The sequence below is a fragment of the Myotis yumanensis genome, unplaced genomic scaffold (assembly GCF_028538775.1).
Source record: "Myotis yumanensis isolate MYYU_CA2020_CCGP unplaced genomic scaffold, mMyoYum1.0.hap1 SCAF_12, whole genome shotgun sequence".
Classification (NCBI taxonomy): Eukaryota; Metazoa; Chordata; class Mammalia; order Chiroptera; family Vespertilionidae; genus Myotis; species Myotis yumanensis.
In genome coordinates, this window is record NW_027223763.1 from 59662888 (window position 1) to 59682542 (window position 19655).

General features: G+C 38.1%; 1 protein-coding gene and 1 pseudogene across 1 annotated transcript in view; one reads left to right on the forward strand and one right to left on the reverse strand.

Moving 5' to 3' along the window:
* The window catches only part of HAUS6 (HAUS augmin like complex subunit 6), a 41358-nt gene that overhangs the window by 19745 nt on the left and 1958 nt on the right, over positions 1-19655 (reverse strand). Inside the window, exons 2-8 of the mRNA XM_070431725.1 lie at positions 14727-14822; positions 11662-11740; positions 10785-10917; positions 9465-9612; positions 6920-6985; positions 5994-6042; positions 1376-1546 (exon numbers count right to left, since the gene is read on the reverse strand). Of these exons, the coding sequence (XP_070287826.1) occupies positions 1376-1546; positions 5994-6042; positions 6920-6985; positions 9465-9612; positions 10785-10917; positions 11662-11740; positions 14727-14822 (742 nt within the window). The remainder of the gene's footprint in view (positions 1-1375; positions 1547-5993; positions 6043-6919; positions 6986-9464; positions 9613-10784; positions 10918-11661; positions 11741-14726; positions 14823-19655) is intronic.
* LOC139021342 (small nucleolar RNA SNORA48) lies at positions 8095-8239 on the forward strand (annotated as a pseudogene).

The following is a 19655-nucleotide window of genomic DNA, read 5'->3' on the forward strand; positions in this document are numbered from 1 at the left end:
CAGACCAGCCAGCCCCCACCCATGCACCCATACTAATAAAAGAGTAATATGCTAATTAGACTGGGAGACGTTCTGGAAATCTTCTGGACGTCCTTCCGGACAAAGCCATGGTGGCAGGGCCAAGGCAGAGGCGATTAGAGGCAATCAGGCCAGGAGGGGAGGGCAGCTGGGGGTGAGCAGGCCAGCGGGGGCAGGGGGCAGTTGAGGGCAATCAGTCCAGCAGGGGTGGGCAGCTAGGGGTGCTCAGGCCAGAAAGGGGGGGGCAGTTGGAGTTGATCAGGCCGGCAGGCAGAGTGGTTAGGGGTGATCAGGCAGGCAGGTAGGTGAGTGGTTAGGAGCCAGCGGTCCTGGATTGCAAGAGGAATGCCAGCAGTTGGACATCCCCTGAGGAGTCCCAGATTGGAGAGGATGGAGGCCAGGCTAAGGGACACACACCCCATGCACGAATTTCGTACACCAGGCCACTAGTATTAATATATAGGAAGCTGATAAACCCATAGAATTGGTTAAGAAAATACACATGAATTTATAATGTGGGAAAGAAAGGCGGACATTAAAGAAACCATGGGAGCACTTTCATGTAAAAGTCAAGCAGAGAAAAAGGAATCAGTGAAAATACTGAGAACAGCAAACTGAAAAATCAGAGGAGAGCAGAGAAATTGAAGTCACAAAAGCTAAAGGAAGAAAACACTCTGAAATATTAATAGCATCAAGATGAAAGAGAAAGCAGAGAGGATAGAGCCTTTTTAAGAAGACTTTTTAAGATAGAGCCTTTTTAATTTAGCAATCAGGAGATCATTGTTGTTCTATTAGAGAATTTATGAAGAACTAAAAGTACCATATCATCTTCCTAAATAACTTCCTACTCTCTACACTATATATGATGTAACACCATACAAGGTAGGGACAATTAATAAAAGTTGATGGATATAAAGACACACAGCCTTTCCCTAATTGGTTTGGCTCAGTGGATAGAGTGTTGGCCTGTGGATTGCAGGGTCCCAGATTCAATTCAGGTCAAGAGCACATACTTAGGTTACAGGCTCAATCCTTGGCCCTGGTCAGAGTGCAGGTGGGAAGCAACCAATCAATGCGTCTCTCACATCAATGTTTCTCTCTGTCTCTCCCCCTTTCTTCTACTCCCTAAAAAAATCAATGGAAAAATATCCTCAGGTGAGGATTAACAAAAAAATAAATAAAATAAAAAAATAATCAATAAAAAGATACACAGCTTTATCAGAACCCCTGTGTATAAAAGTTTTACTAGATATACTCAAAAATAAATTTGGAAAACACTGTAAGGAAAACATGTACTATATAAAATAACTGCATGAAGGGAGTCATCTCAAAAGCTTCTTTAATATCAAATGCTTACCTGACACATTTGTTTCTCAATTTTGTCAAGTAAGAGCCTTGGAACATCAATAGCAATGTTAGTTCCATCTAAAGTATACTGGTCAGCGAGACTAAGGACTGAACTAACAATTTCTCTCTCTTCTTCCAAAAACAGGAGAGTTTCATTCACTGAAGCCCACAAAGACCGAACCTTTGAAAACAGACAAACAAAACATATAAAGTCTACATGTAATCTGTACATATATGAAAGAAATGTAAAACACAACTATACGCTCACTCCCAAGAACAAATGAAGTATTCCTGGAATGGCTTCTGGTGAGGAAATTAGCTAACTATATTTTACTTTTTTTTTAAACTGTATTTTTAATAGTCTAAAATCACTGGTAGTATTTCCAATGGGGATTTTTTTATTTACATAGGAAAATACTTATTTAATAAGTTATGTGCACACAGCTTTTAGAAAAGATAGCATTTTGTAATGAATATATATTTAGATATCTTGGAGTTGTATTTTTTTATGTTGACCCTTAAATTGTCATCCTTTTTCAAGAACAAGAGGTTTAAGGTTCTTGTAAATTGTAAACCAGAAAATGTTTACTAACCATTATCGCCAAGCATCTCAAAGAAGAGGAAGAGGGAATTCAACATGGACATATTTCAGGCAAAATGCCCAAAAAATTCAACAAAGTAAAATTAATAAAATAATTTAAAAATCTGATCCCCCTAATTAAATTAGTTTCTTCTATTTATTCTTTTTAACATTCTCAAAGGGCTGTCAATAAACACTCTAAATATCTCTGAAGCTGTTTTAATGGTTTACTTGTAATTATTACAATCCTAAAATCCCAAGATGCATGCAATACAGCATGTAGCTGGTATCTTTTCTTGAGGTAAATTCAAGTATTTTGGCAAACTAATAAAGTTTAATAATAATAATAATCTCCAGCAGGGCTTTAAAACTAAATTTCTCAGGAGAATCTAGCCCACTATGATTTTCAAAACAAATCTAAGAAGCCTTATACTACCAAGATGCAAGTAGTATTTCCTGTACTCTGACATGCTAGCAATCTAAGGAAGATTTTTCAGGAAGAAATAATAAAATATTTTCATGAGAAAACAAAAACAAGAATACTACACATTAATCATAAGTCATTCAAGTTTCAAAAAGTTAAAAGGTTTGAAAACCATGCTTTTTTTAAAATATATTTTTATTGATTTTCAGAGAGGAAGGGAGAGGGAAAGACAGGTAGAAACATCAATGATGAGAGAATCATTTATCGGCTGCCTCCTGCACGCCCCGCAGTGAGGATCGAACCCACAACCCGAGCATGTGCCCTTGACCAAAATCGAACCTGGGACCCTTCAGTCCGCAGCCAGATGCTCTATCCTCTGAGCCAAATCGGCTAGACCAAGCATGCTTCTTTAAAGGCATCAAAAACTGCAGTTAAGCCCTTGCTGGTTTGGCGCAGTGGATAGAGCCTCAACCTATGGACTGAAGGGTCCTGGGTTTGATTCCAGTTAAGGGCAAATGCCCAGGTTGCTGGCTTGATACCCAGTAGGGGGCATGCAGGAGGCAACCAATCAATGACTCTCTCTCATCATTGATGTTTCTATTTCTCTCCCTCTCCTTTCCTCTCTGAAATCAATAAAAAATATATATGTGTATTTTTTAAAAAGATGCTGCGTTCAATAAGAATATTCTGGAAGCTCCATGAGAAAAGTGACTGCCTGTTTTTGTCATTCCTATAGCAGCTGTAATATCTAGAAGAACGCATAGCAAATGGCAGATGATCAATTATTCACTAAATGAACAATTATTTCCTGAGGATGGCACTCACCTTTTCCAGGGACAAAGTGCCTGAGCAGCCAAATTAATACCCAAAGAAGCATGATGGCCACAGAATCAGAACAACGATCTTGAAGACAGATGTCATCTGAACACAGAAGCCTAAGAAAACACTCCTACCCCACATCAAAGTCAATCTCTAAAGCAAGCACGTCAAACTCAAAGGCTAACATGGGCCAAATAAACAAGGTTTAAGTTTATGTGGGCGGCAAAAAAACAAAAGCTCCAATTTTCATAAAAACGTAGGTTTATTTCAATAGAGACAAGCTGAATACAAAGGGCTGAAATAAATGAGTAATCATTAACATAAAATAGAACATTTTAATAAAAATTAATATTTTTTCTTGAACATTAACTTACCAGACACTGAACAACTGCACAAATTAATAAGCATAATGCAAATAAACCTATTTTTCTTGTTCTCTGAAAGCAAAATATTTCCTGTTGCTTATACCAAACAAGTCAGTACAAGAGTAATGACGAGCCCTGACCGGTTTGGCTCAGTGGATAGAGCGTCGACCTGCAGACTCAAGGGTCCCAGGTTCGATTCCGATCAAGGGCATATACCTTGGTTGCAGGCACATACCCAGTGGGGAGTGTGCAGGAGGCAGCTGATCAATGTTTCTAACTCTCTATCCCTCTCCCTTCCTCTCTGTAAAAAATCAATAAAATATATTTTAAAAAAAAAATATATATATATATATATACACATATACATCTACACTAATAAAAGAGAAACATGGTAATTGGCGTACGACCACTACCCTTCCCATTGGCTAATCAGTGAGTATATGCAAATTAACTGTCAGCCAAGATGGCGGCCGGCAGCAGGCAGCTGGAAGCAAACATGAGGCTCACTTGCTTCAGTGACTACAGACTCCAACGTTCCCCGCCTCACTTTCCGGCCTCTCAGTTGCAACTCTAAGCAACTATGTACTATGTTGCAAATAAAAAGCTAAACAAAAGCCCAGAAAGTCAGCCGGGCTTTAGCAACATTGTATCAATGTTTTCAGCAGCGAGGCCTCAGAGCTAAAGCTGGCCCAGAATACAAAAAAAAAAAAAGAAAACAAGGAGCGGTTGGAAGCTTCAGTCACTCGCTTCTGGAAAACAGCCCTCAGCCCCTCAGCCAGACTGGCCAGGCACCCCAGTGGGGACCCCCACCCTGATCCAGGACACCCTTCAGGGCAAACCAGCCGGCTCCCACCCGTGCACCAGGCCTCTGTTCTATATAGTAAAAGGGTAATATGCCTCCGAGCACCGGGATCAGCGGAGCAGTGAGGCTCCCGGCACCGGGATCAGCGTGACAGGGGCCAGTGCCCAAACCCCCTGATCGCCCTGTGGCTCTGTGTGTGACAGGGGGCGGGGCCACAACCTCCCTATCTGCCCTGCTCTGTGCCTGATAGGGGGGAGCTCCCCAACCCCCTGATTGCCCTGCGGCTCTGTGTTAGACAGGGTGCACGCACCAACCCCCTGATCCGCCCTGCTCTGTGTGTGACAGGGTGTGGCGCCCCCCCACCCCCCCACGGGCCCTGCTCTGTGTGTGACAGGGTAGAGCCATAACCTCTCCATCGGCCCTGCCCCGAGTGTGACAGGGGGCGGTGCCCCAACTCCCCTATCGGCCCTGCTCTGTGAGTGACAGCGGGGAGCTCCTCAACCCCCTGATCAGCCCTGCTCTGTGCGTGACAGGGTACGGAGCCCCAACACCCCTGATGGGCCCTGCTCTGTGCGTGACAGGGGGCAGCACCCCAACCCCCTGATGGGCCCTGCTCTGTGCGTGACAGGGTGTGGCGCCGCAACCTCCCCATCGACCCTGCCTTGAGTGTGACAGGGGGCAGTGCCCCAACCCCCTAATCGGCCCTACCCTGAGCGTGACTGAGGGTGGCATTGCAACCTCCCGATCCGCCCTGCTCTGTGCATGATGGGGCGGTGCCCCAACTCCCCAATCGGCCCTGCTCTGAGCCTGACCAGGGGCTGCACCTAGGGATTGGGCCTGCCCTCTGCCACCCGGGAGCAGGCCTAAGCCAGCAGGTCGTTATCTCCCGAGGGGTCCCAGACTTCAAGAGGGCACAGGCCGGGCTGGGGGACCCCCCCCCCCCAGTGCACAAATTTTTGTGCACCGGGCCTCTAGTATATATATATTTAAAAAAAAGAGTAATGACGAGGCAATCGGCTGCTAAAATATTTGCTGCTAGTATTAGTGGAGAGAAATGGTGCACCAGAATGTAGGGCGCATAAGGGAAAGGAATGCAACACGATTATAGTAATCAGTCATCAGCGAATATTGTAATTCGTTATTAATAATTATGTATAACAGGATATTGTAAAAATTAAGTTACAAAATTTTTATTAAAATGTTTCTTACATACCGTTATATTGGCTGGACCGCAAAAATATTCATTGTGGGACGCATGCAACCCGCGGGCCATGAGCTTGACATGCTTGCTCTAAAGCCTTAGACCATTTATGTCTGCCAGATTACTCTCTATTACCAACCAGCTTCAATTTTGCTTCTCATTTTTCTTCCATACTTAACATCTCCTTTCCGTTAATATATTTTATTTTGATAACTACTACTGACTAAGTTACAATCAAACTGAACTTTTCTTGCTGGCATGACTTTAACCATATTTAAAGCTGCTTCTGTTTTTTCCCAACATATTCAAACATTTTAGAGGCACCCTTGTTGATACCTTTACATATATAACACTTATAATAAGAATAAATACTATCACAAAAAATACTATCACAAAAGTAAGAAAGATTACATTTCTCTCTTCAAAAGCTGTCTCACCTTTTGAATTTTTTCTTGTATATCACTTTGGTCATCATAAGGTTCCATGCTAGTTAAAAATTAATCTCATTAGTCATATTTTTAAACTTTATTTTTATTGTTGACACTATTACAGATGTCCCCATTTCCCCCGTAATTTTTCCCCTGCTTCCCCTTCCCTCTGGTCATCATCACACTGTTGTCTGTGTCTATGGGTTATGCATATATGTTCTTTGGCTTCTTTCATCCAGTCCTCCCCTCCCCGCTTCCCTGACAGCTGTCAGTCTGTTCCAGTATCCATGCTTCTGTTTCTATTTTGTTCAGTAAATTCCACGTGTAAGTGAGATCATACGGTATTTGTCTCTCTGACTGGCTTATTTCACTCAGCATAACAATCTCCAGGCCCATCAGTCATTTTAAAAATCACATGGTAGCCCTAGCTGGTTTGGCTGAGTGGATAGAGCATCAGCCTGCAGACTAAGAGGTCCTGGGTTCGATACCAGTCAAGGGCACGTACTTCAGTTGCAGGCTGTCTCCAGCCCTCGTCAGGGTACATGCGGGAGAAAAACCAATTGATATATCTCTCTCATATCCATTTTTCTCTGTCTGTCTCTCTCCCCCTCTCCCTTCCACTCTCTCTAAAAATCAATGAAAAAAATATCCTCAGATGAAGATTTAAAAAAAAAAATCACGTTAATTTACCATCCAAAGAGCTAACTGATCAGTAAAACCACCCACTAACAACCATTCCATTTAAAACAAAAATAAAATTCTAGCTCAAAGCAATAATTTATTAGAACTGGACTAGGAATCAGAATTATATTCTATACCTATCATCATCTAACTATTGCTATTATTTATGTTTCTGAGACTCTCAGTTTCTCACCTGTAAAATGCAATAGCTAAACTAATATATAAAGCAACTTCCAGCTCTACAAGTCACTTACTTTTTCATTTGGTTTTGCAGTCCTATATATTCTGATCTCAAATTTCGTACTTCTTCATCTAATAATCTGTAAGAAAACGTATAAAATGACAACTCTACATATGCTCCTCAACTTATGATGGGGTTACATCCCGATAAGCCCATCACAAGTTGAAAATATCATAAGTCGAAAATCTATTTCATACACCTAACCTACTGAACATATATATAGCTTAGCATAGTCTACCTTAAATGTGCTCAGAACACTTACTTAGCCTACACTTGGGCAATTCTCTTGAGTTTTATCTTAAGAGTAATTGCCTTACCCTTCTGCTTACCAGAAACAAGAGGCACAAATGGGCATTTTGTTGACATGATGGGATGTGAAAACTTAAAACACAATATCCAAAAAACTCTGGCAACAGAGTTAAGTGCAGAGTATCAGTTATTTACCGTGATGTGTGCCGGTGCAAGAGCTGTGGCTCGCTACCACTGCCCTCGCAACAGAGTGTCATATCACATACCATCAGCCCAGGAGCAACCAAAATTCAAAATTCGAAGTACAGTTTCTAGTGAGTGCATATCACTTTCACACCATCATAAAGTCACCATATCTTAAGTCTAGCCACTGTAAGTCAGGGTCCACCTATAATTCCATTATAATTAAACAGTAGAGTTACTTTAATATTTTCCCCCTTCCATATCTTTGCTCAAGGCTTCTTCCAAATACACCCAGCAGCCAGCTAACGGACTCTACACTCCCTTCTAGAGTCCCAGGATTTAACACACAGGCTGCTACTGAGATGGACCAAGGACTTTTTGACTCATGTACTCTCTGACTTCACGTAAAAATGTTGGACGTCAATAAAATTACTCTGCCCTCTTATCCTTGTCTCACATTCCTAGGGGATAAATTTTAATGTTATCTAAGACAGTCAAGCAATATTGCAGCTTTGAGATAGTATCAAAAGATTTTGTATACTGATTTGGCTCAGTGGAGGGCATCTGCCTGCAGACTGAAGGGTCCCAGATTTGATTCTGGTCAAGGGCACATGCCCAGGTTGCAGGCTTGATCCCCAGTAGGGGTGTGCAGGAGGCAGCCAATCAATGATTCTCTCTCATGATTGATGTTTCTCTCTCTCCCCCTCTCCCTTACTCTCTGAAAGTCAATAAAAATATATTTTAAAAAAATAATTTTGCCCCTGGCAATGGGCAAGGAGACACCTGATTGGTGGTGTTGCTCTTACATCAGTCAGGGGCAAAGCAGATGTACAGTCCTTAGTTCATCCTAGCTTGATACCTGTGTCAGTGGCTAGAGCTGTTTCAAGTCTGAGGCACATAAAATGATAATTGCTAGGTCTTGGAGGGGAAAAGATCAGAAACACTGGTCTCATAAGCAAATTACTAATATTAACAGGCTTAGGGGTGTAGTTTTAAAGTTTGTGGAGCTGTGATTGCTCTAGTAACTTATAGATTAACAGTAAGCAGGTAGATCTAGTACAACTCCATTAAGAGTGAACATGCCACCTAACAGTTCTAGTGGCGTGGATATATGTTATTCTGCACATAAAACTGGGTGCTATGAGAATAAGTGGGTCACTATTTGCTTTCAGAAAATTGGGTGGGGATCTAGTATGGTAATGTTGGAATTATTTCAGAGGGCAGTTACTGTGAATCATGTATTCTCAGGAGCCAGAATGTTCAAATCCTGAGTCTCTGCCATTTAACTGTCAGTGTGATCTTAGATGCATTTAACCTGCCTGTTTCTCGCCTAAAAAGTGAGTTTTAATAATAGTGCATATAAGTTGGAAAAAAATAAAACATGAGAAGCACTTAAAATGGAGCCTGGCACAGTTGTAGCTAATAATAATATATGAGCATCTGTCTTTTTCTGGGTTCAGAAAAAATAAAAATAAAAAAATAATAATTTTGTAGCTTTAATGATAGATAACACAGCATTTTAAAAGGTATCTTATCAGAAGAAGAAAAAAGGTATCTTACTGAAGTTGTTAATAATTGTAAAACTTAGACACAAACTATTTTGAGACTAAGAACCTTGCCTATCTTGTTTAACACTGTAACCTAAAAACAAATCTGCTGAAGAGATGACCCTAAACATAAAATAGTATAAAATGGTTAAAGGAACTATGGAATACCTACTTAAAGGAATATCTACTTAATAGATACTCAGCAAACTATTAAATGGTCATTAAAAGTAATAACTATGGAAATATGGAAAAATTTACAGAATGAAATATTAAGATAAAAAAGGATACAAAATAGAATGAACAGTATACATCTTAAAAACATATCTCCAAGTTAAAAGAAAAAACTCCTAAGAAATTAAAATTTTAAACTAAAGTGACCTTTTCCTTTTCTCTAAACTTTCATTTACAGTTTACCTAAAGTTTAAAACATTTTATTCAGAAGTTATCTGGCTTTCAAATGGAAAGATAACAGCACAGAGTTTTGAAGTAAACATGGATTACTACCACTGAAGGCATACTAATGACATTTATACAAAAAGAAAAGAATTTTCCATTTCTAACTGTCAAAGTATTACTTACTGTGCATTTTCTTGATACTTCTGGAAAACAAAATCTTGTCTTTGTAAAATCTGTAAAAATCTGTTACGTGCTACATGGGACCTGGCAATGCACATGTGCAAATCTTGTGGCTTTAAATTAAATGTCTCTGCAACATGTTTGAATGAATCTATATGGAACACAAGATCATAGAAAACTTAGACTTATAAGCTAATAAATATTAAAACTGCTGGCTTTTATTAATTATAATTTACATATTATTTATTTTTTAAAGAGATTAACAGCCTCATTAACAACTCCTTAAAAGCTGGCATACCACATACACAAATATTACCTATTCAAAATAATTAAAACCCAGAAATATATATGTATACTACAAATAAAAAACTAAAAGAAAATAAACCAAAACGTCAGCAATGGTAATCTCTAGAAATTGGAAGATGGGTACGGTTTACTGAATCAACTTTTCTGTATTTTCCTGTCCATGTTTTATTAGCATAAACCAAGTAAACAGAGTATATTTAATATGCTACAAGTAGCATTCTAAGTCTCAGATTAAAAATCCAATATGTATTTTGTTTCTATGAATTTGCAAATAGATCAAATCCCTTTAAAACTGCAACTTGTAACAAAAAATTCCCACACATTACCAGTAGCCAAAATAAATCTCCCACACATTCAACACAACATTTAATACAGTGTATTAGAGGCAAGCTATAATTTGCAGGTTTTATTTGGTCCACTGGCTGTTTTTCTGAGGTCAGCAACAAGCAAGGAATACTTTCCACATTTTTAAAGGGTTGTATTAAAATTTTTTAAAAAGTAGGCCCGGTGGATCAGTGACTAAGCGCTGACCTATGAACCAGAAGGTCACGGCTCAATTCCCGGTCGGGGCCCATGTCCAGGTTGCAGGCTAGATCCCCAGTGTGGGGCGTGCAGAAGGCAGCCAATCAATGATTCTCTCTCATCACTGATGTTTCTGTTTCCCTCTCCCTTCCTCTCTGAAATCAATAAAACTATTTTTTAAATTAAATTAAAATTAAAAAATAAAACACAGAGAGGTATATATGACAGAGACCCTGTATGGTCCACAAAGTCAAAAATATTTACTATCTGGCCTTATATAGAAAATGTTTCCCAACCTCTGTATTAGAACATATTAAAATAATTTGAATTTTTACTTATATCCATTATTTCAAACTATAATTCTAATAGAACATTAACTATTAGCCTTCTGAGGTTACTTAATATTTTTATCTTATCATTGATGATTTGCAAACTGCAAAGAATAAATACGTAAGAAACAAAACAAAAAGAATTCCTACTATAAGTTTAACTTACTTTTGGAGTGTGTTTTTATATATTTTATTGCAACAAATCTTGCAAAATGATACATTAGGTGAATAAACTTAGGACCACCAGGAGAAAGAAATAGTGAACCAACAACTTGAGGAAAGTTATTTCCACATTCCACCTAGGAAAAAATAAATAATTTGAAGTACTTATCAACAATAACCTTTATATTCACATCAAACTTTTGAAGCATAATAGGATTGATGAGGATTATTCCATTTGAATCCAAAGTTTAATATTGGAATCATTCTAAAATTTTGGTGGACTTGTCACAAAAAGGTAATTACAATATAACCCTATAATTATTGACACTATTTGGGGACACAAGTTAAAATAATCTATAATCAAAAAAATTTTCTTTAAATAAAAACTGACTCCAAGGAATCAAAAACCTATTTCCAATGCACCTAGCCAGCAAAAGTGGTTTTTTAGAAATATACAGAAATCCCATTCAAAAACTATAAAAAGTATTATTCTAATTAATCTTGCTTATACGTTTGCATAAAAGCATTAAAAATATTTCACCTGTAGGCCCTGCTGATGTAGCTCAGTGGTTGAGCATCGACCCATGAACCAGGAGGTCATGGGTGGATTCCCAGACAGGTCACATGCCTAGGTTGCCAGTTCCATCCCCAGTAGGGGGCATGCAGGAGGCAGCCAATTTATTTTTTTTTTCATCATTGAAATTTCTATCTCAATCTCCCTCTCCCTTCCTCTCTCTGAAATCAATTTTAAAAAAAGAAAACACAATATATTTTTTTCACCTCTAAAAAAAGATACAATTATACCTCAAGAAAGCCAGAAAAAAAACTAATGTATTTTTTAACCTCTTAAAGTTTTCATTTTCCAGAAAGAGAATACTTACAGAAATTTTTTTTAACCAGTCACAGCAAAGTTTCCGGAATTCAGTATCACTTTTTTGGTCAAATGGAGGCCAACAAACTCTTAAAAACAAAAATAAAATCATTAGAATTACGAACAAAAAGACAACTCAACAAAAATTTCTCTCCCATACTAAAAACAATAATGTTAAACGAATCAAGGCTAGCATTCATAGATTTCAACTAAGGAGAGACACCAACCTGTGAGAAAGTGGGTCTTTTTCTTTATAAATATCTATGGGGTTGAGTTCAGTTTCGTGTGAATAACCAATAAATATATATATATATATTAAATGAAGGAATTAATCACTCTTATTATTACTAAAAATCAGCTAAAGATGAGAATACTCTCAATGGATTACTGGACTAACAAATAAAGAAGGTGTAAGTAAGTTAGTATGTTAAGCCTAGAAACAAAAGAGAAATATCAATGGTTACACGTGAAGACCACATGAGAAGAAATGCCATGAGAGTTTCTGACTCCAAAAGATAATCTATATTACAGTCAGTGGGTACTACTGTTTTGTGGGTAAAAAAGATATAAAATTATTAAAAAAAGAAAAGCTTTGCCAGTGTTTTAGTTAAAAACTAACAGACTTAAATTTACGTACTGCTTTCCCCTAACAATCAATTTTATCTAAATTTTTATTCTGAGGTATTTTAGGACCCCATGTTTGTTTGTTTTTTTAATTTCTATAGCATATCATACGTTCTATATTAATAGAAAAAATTAGTATGCATAGAAAAAAGATTGAAAGGCTGAAATGTCAACAGGTATTTTCTGGTTGGTGGGTTTAGGAATAATTTCTACATCCTTCATTACATTTTTCTGTATTTTCTGAATTGTTTAAAATGAGTTTTATTTTGTTTATAATTGGAGGGAGGAATCAGAAAGTCTGTTTTGAACAGAGGAAGCCCTATATCGTAATGATAAAAATTTCCAAAAAAATGTTTCAAATATATCTGTTCTCCTGATCATTCATAACCTTAACTGAAGGCAAAATATTAAGAAAAAATTATCAAAAATGAAACAATGCCCTAAGCAATGTACTTACTTATTGCTTTTTCATGTTGAGGATGATGACAGAATATAAACACTGAAACAAATGTGAACACTTTTTCTGACAAAAGAAACCTAAATCACATGCAAAATAACTTGGAACGAAAGCTAGTGGGTATTCACATTTTAATCTCCTTCCTAAACTTGTTAATATTCAACACTATATAACAAGTAGAGGCCCAGTGCATGGATTTGTGCACCAGTGGTTTCCCTGAGGGGTCCCAGATTGCAAAAGGGCACAGGCCAGGCCAAGGGGCTCTAGTATGCATATAAGATCTTCGATTAATCTCTTCCCGCCCTCCCGCAAGACCCTTCCTTCTGAGATTCATCAGTATGTTCCATGTTTCCATGCCTGTGCATTGAGCGTCTGCCCCTGGTGGTCAGTGTGCATCATAGCTACCAGTTCAATGGTCAAACACTTAGCATATTAGCCTTTTATATAGAGAGATAGGCTAAACTTAATAGAAATTATTTTTGCTTATAGCACTTGACACTCTAATATATATATATCAGTAATAAAAATAATAAGGATTTACAGAAACCTGGAAAGTAAAAATAGACAAAGCAAATAACAGTGCCTACAATAAAAGGAATAAGGCAGGGGGTAATTAACAAAAAGAAAAAAGTAAGGAAAACTGAGTATATAGAGAGGGCAAGATATTGAAAACCTATTTGAAGAAATAATGACAGAAAACTTCCCCTACTTGGTGAAAGAAATAGACTTACAAGTCCAGGAAGCGCAGAGAACCCCAAACAAAAGGAATCCAAAGAGGATCACACCAAGACACATCATAATTAAAATGCCAAGAGCAAAAGACAAAGAGAGAATCTTAAAAGCAGCAAGAGAAAAAAAGTCAGTTACCTACAAGGGAGTACCCATACGACTGTCAGCTGATTTCTCAACAGAAACTATGCAGGCCAGAAGAGAGTGGCAAGAAATATTCAAAGTGATGAATAGCAAGAACCTATAACCAAGACTACTTTATCCAGCAAAGCTATCATTCAGAAGTGAAGGTCAGATAAAGAGCTTCACAGATAAGAAAAAGCTAAAGGAGTTCATCACCACCAAACCAGTATTATATGAAATGCTGAAAGGTATTCTTTAAGAAGAGGAAGAAGAAAAAGGTAAAGATAAAAATTATGAACAACAAATACACATCTATCAACAAGTGAATCTAAAAATCAAGTGAATAAATAATCTGATGAACAGTATGAACTGGTGATTATAATAGAATCAGGGACATAGAAAGGGAATGGACTACTTTGGGGGGGGGGAAGGGTGTGGGGGGGTGTGGGAAGAGATTGGACAATAATCGTGCACCTATGAATTAGGACAGTGGGTGGGGAGTGAGGGCAGAGGGTGGGGTGGGAACTGGGTGGAGGGGAGTTATGGTGGGAAAAAAGAGGAACCAATGTAATAATCTGAACAATAAAGACTTAATAAAATAAAATAAAAAAACTGAGTATATAAATTCGTACCAGTTCATTGTTTTGCCTAATAATTAAGATTATGAAGCCCTAGCCAGTTTGATTCAGTGGATAGAGTGTCAGCCTGCAAACTGAAAGGTCCCAGGTTCAATTCCGGTCAAGGGCACATGCCTGGGTTGTGGGCTCAATCCCCAGTGGGGGACTTGTAGGAGGCAGCTGATCCATGATTCTCTCTCTCCCTCTTTCTTCCTCTCTGAAGTCAATAAAAATATATTTTTTAAAAAAAGACTATAAAGAATGTTAGGAACCAATTTTATAAAACAAAATCTAACTTACCTATGAAGTATATGATTTTTAAGATTAGTACCAAACAAAGATTACTCAGGTTTATAAAGGTTAAGCACCAAATTTATAAGACTCAAACCTGATTTATCAATTCAAAATAATACTGAAAGGCCAAAGTTGAAATCCTAGCTTTTATCAAGACATAGTCCCTTTTCAAATTTGAGAATGACTAGTTACCAAAAAAAAAAAAGTTTTTTTTTTTAAAGTTTTACTCACTTGAAAACTTCTTTGGTCAGAGACTGGTCCAGCGTTTGAAACAAGAAATAAGACACTATTTGAAAGGCATCACGGTTTGGCTTGTCGAACATGTTCCTAATTGTTTAAAAAGAAATAAAAGCAGGGGACAAAAAGAAAAATGGTTAGTAAAACTAAATATCATCAAAAGCTTTATAAGAGTTTGACACAAATTAACATTTTTAATTCTCTTCAAGAGATCAAGGCAAACTAACTTTTCTCATTCATGTACATTTTTACAACAAGTTAAGAAAAACAGCCCTAACTGGTTTGGCTCAATGGATAGAGTGTCGGCCTGCGGACTCAAGGGTCCCAGGTTCGATTCCAGTCAAGGGCATGTACCTTGGTTGCAGGCACATACCCAGTAGGGAGTGTGCAGGAGGCAGCTAATCAGTGTTTCTCATCGATGTTTCTAACTCTATATCCCTCTCCCTTCCTCTCTGTAAAAAGTCAATAAAATATATTTTTAAAAAAACAAAAAAATACAAGTTTTATTTCTGATTCTGAAAGAACAGATCAAATAAAAGAAAACTTACAGCGAGAACACTCAAAAAAAAAAAAAGGAAAGGCTAATTAGGTGGAGAATACCATGCATGGACTAAAATACAAGGAAGCTAATGATACCAACCAACATTTACTGAATAACAATAAAAAAACAGCTAATATTTATTGAATTTATTATTTTCAAGTATTACCTTAAGCCTTTTATAGGTAGTAACTTATCTAATTTTTAACACGATCATATGAGGTTAAGTACTGTGCCAATTGCTTTAACATGGATTATTTTATTTAATCTTAATGTTAGTAAAAAGTAGTTGGATTATATCCATTAAACAGATGAAGAAATGTAAACTTTAGAGAGAATAAACAATTTGCCCAAAATTACATAACAGGAATGGAAAAGCAGTGATTTGCAGTATGTTACCTGACCCCAGAGTCTAGGGTCTTTACTATTACATTTTATTCCTAGAACCATCCTTATAATGTAATTCTAGCAATACCCTTAAGAGTTTTTATTGTACTGATTTCCCTAACTAATCAAGACAAAAACTTAAAAAAAAAAATACAGTATGTAAAAAACAAAACAAAACCTAAGCTTTGTAAGAAATGTCCCACAGTATCAACCGAAGGACTTACATGCATGCATATAAGCATAACCAATGGACAAAAGACACTGGGGGGTAGGGGAGGCCCGGGGAATGTCAAGGGCAGGGGAAAAAGGAGATATATGTAATACCCTTTATAATACTTTAAGCAATAAAACAATTAAAAAAATGTCACACAGGTATTAGGCAACCTCTAGGTCAGGGTCATGAGCTACTGCTCTATGGTCCATGTCCCCTCCTCACACCCCTTCGGGGACCCCAGCTGTGGAGGTGTCTGGTAGGAGTGGGAAATTCAGGCTTTGGGGACTGCCCAGGCTAGGAGGAAGAGTTTTCTGAACTTCTTCTGAGGCAGAGAAGACCCACCTCGGAAACCATGCTCTGCTGCATAGCCCGCCTGGAGGATTTTAAGCTTGACTTTGACAATTCCCAAGGCAAAACAACTCAAAATTGGCATGGAGGGAGAGCCACCATTTTTCAAAGTCTTGCCAGTGAAGTGTGGGTAGTAGTATGGAAAATTAACAAAAGCATTTTAAGATCTCCTGATAAGCAAGGGATAAAAAAGGAACATTTATCCTAATAGAAGTTAATGCTTACATCAAAGAAGGAAAGAACCTGTGGAAGTTACAGATAAAAAATTATGAGTGCTCCCCCATTAACCTATTATGAAAAGGTCATTTGCCCCCCCCCCCAAAAAAAGTAATTTACATGGATACAACTCGAGTATCAAGAGAAGTTAAAAGCAATAAAATCAAATAACTATAAAGGAAAGGTCTCAGAAGAAACCGAAGCCATTATAATAAAGAAGGAAACTCATTAGAACATAATAAAATATATGTAAGGGAATTCTATGTGCTATTATAAAATAGTTTTAACATTTGGAATAGAAACCCGAGATATTTTCATGTTTAATACATTTTCAACAATGACCTGAAGGAATATCTCACTTGGGTAATTCCTTGTTTTCAGACTCTAAAAATAAACTGGATTAGGAGTTAGGCAATTAAAAAATGGGCTGTGAGTTACTAGAATGAATGACAAATAGATGTGAGTATTCCTTCTATGAATACATAAAGCTATTATCTTGAGATTTTAAAAAATAGAGTTAATGTTAAAGTTCCCATGCTATAACCATGTACAGTGACAAATGGTTACTAGATTTATTGTGTTGATCTCTTTGTAAGGTATGTTAATATTGAATCACTATGTTGTACACCTAAAACTAATATAATACTACATGTCAACTATAATTATAAGTAAATTAATTTTTTAAATCAAGAGAAAACATTTTTTTAAGTTTCCATACTTACATGTCAAACAACTTTGTCCTTGAAATGTTTGTACTCAGCACAAATCTTACCTCCTTATTATCTCACACTTACTTTTATTTACAAAGTATCCTGCTTCTTCTCTTTGACACCTATTTTAATTTTTAATAATATCTGTTGAAGACATTTGTTCACCCACTAGACTAAAACTCTACAAGGTAAGTTTGTCTATTCTGTTCACTACTGTATTCTGTTCAGCCAGTTCCAATACTGTGTTCAACTAGTATTTGTTGAATTAACAAATGAATAAATCACCTTTTCTTTCCATTCCCACTGCTACCTTGGTTTAGGGCTACCTAACTCCAATGCCCTGAGTCCCACTTTAATCCATTCTCTGTAATGCAACCAGAATGATTTTTCCAAAATGCAAATCTTTTGAGCAAATACATAGCAATGAAATGGCTGTATTATATATTAAGCGTATTTTTAACTTTATAAGTGGCTACACAACTACATACTCACAGAAACTAGAAACTGACAAAACTGCACACCAAAAAAATATATTTTACCATATATGAATATAAATGAACTAGTGACCCGGTGCACAGATTTGGGCACATTGAAATGGAAATTAATTAGAAGGTGGCCGGCGGGGCTGGCCTGGGCAAGACAGGCCCTGGAGCCCACCTAGGGTGGCACCGTGGCTCGAAGAGTGTCTGTGGAGTGAGCGGGGTCCCTCCGGCAGGTGGGGTCCCTCGGCCTGGCCTGCAGGGATCGGGCCAAACCGGCTCTCAGACATCCCCCAAGGGGTCCCGGAGTTCGAGAGGGCCCTCTGTAAAGTTGCTGTCGTACAGGGTGTGAAACGCAAACACGAGTGTGCAGTAAACCAAATTTGGGCAGACAGCGCCCCAGCAACAATATAACCCACAGCCAATGGTGGAATCCCCTGACCCTGCAAAAAATCGGGCTCCCTCCTCTCTGGTTTTGGGGTGCGCCACCCAAGAACCACCACTGCCAAGTTACTGCGGCTCAGCAGCTCCTGTGTTGAGCGTCTGCCCCCTGGTGGTCAGTGCGCATCATAGCTACCAGTCAGACAGATATTTAGCATATTAGCCTTTTATATAAAAAGATAAAAATATGTTTCAAAATAATTTGATGCCACATTCATGCTTAAAGCATTTCAAATGGGACATCTGTTTCCAAATAACCCACTGAAATTATTCTAAAGACTCGGGGGAGGGGGAGGAATCAATGACAGTGTTGGAAAAAGAAAGAAAAACTGCCATCACTGGACCAGACTTGACAGATTTTACTAAATTTCAAAGGCAAAAGCAGATTACAATGGAACAAACCAGAGCAGAGAAAACTAAGATTGCTAAACATTGGAGAGAAGGATGTAGTGGCAATGAGAACCATTCTCAGTGGAGGCCTGGAGAAGCTCTAAGCATCTTTGACAGTACAGAGAAAATGAGTCTGTGCCGTGGGGCATCAAATCATGCAAAATAAATGAAGTACTTTCTAATACATAATCATAACCTGATAAATGCTATCCACTACTATCAATTTTTAAAACAGACTCCTAAACAAAACACTTCTACATGGAAATAGCAGTAACTTCTAAACAAAGTTACCAAACAAAACTTAATCACATCTCTAAGCCTTAAGGGAGAAGGCAGCCCTAACCGGTTTGGCTCAGTGGATAGAGCGGTGGCCTGTGGACTCAAGGGTCCCAGGTTCGATTCCGGCCAAGGGCATGTACCTTGGTTGCAGGCATATCCCCAGTGGTGGGGGTGCAGGAGACAGCTGATTGATGTTTCTCTCTCATCGATGTTTCTAACTCTCTATCCCTCTCCCTTCCCCTCTGTAAAAAATCAATAAAATATATTTTAAAAAAAAAAAAAAAAAAAAGGGAGAAGGCAGAGGGGGGCAGGGAAGTGTAGGTGAGCTAATTATCTTATGGATAATAGGTTCCTTCCTGGTGAAATTACACAGTGGAGAATCAAGAGACATTTTTTAGATTGATACATCAAGAAACAGAGGTCTAGAGAACCAAGATGGCGGCATAAGGTATAAACCTGTAGTGCTGCCCCCCACAACCACATTAAAACTACAACTAAAAGACAAAACAACTATCATCCAGAACCACGGGAAAGCTGGTTGAGTGGAAGTTCTACAACTAGAAGAAAAGAAAAAAGTGCATTGAGACTGGGTAGGAGATGCAGAGGCAACAAGAACAGAGGAACTTTGCAGGCCAGAAGGGAGTGGCAAGAAATATTCAAGAACCTACAACCAAGATTACTCTCCCCTGCAAAGCTATCATGTAGAATTGAAGGTCAGGTAAAGAGCTTCACAGATAAGAAAAAGCTAAAGGAGTTCATCACCACCAAACCAGGATTATATGAAATGCTGAAGGATATTCTTTAAGAAGAGGAAGAAAAAAAAGGTAAAGATAAAAATTATGAACAACAGCCCTGACTGGTTTGGCTCAGCGGTAGAGCGTCGGCCTGCAGACTCAAGGGTCCCAGGTTCGATTCCAGTCA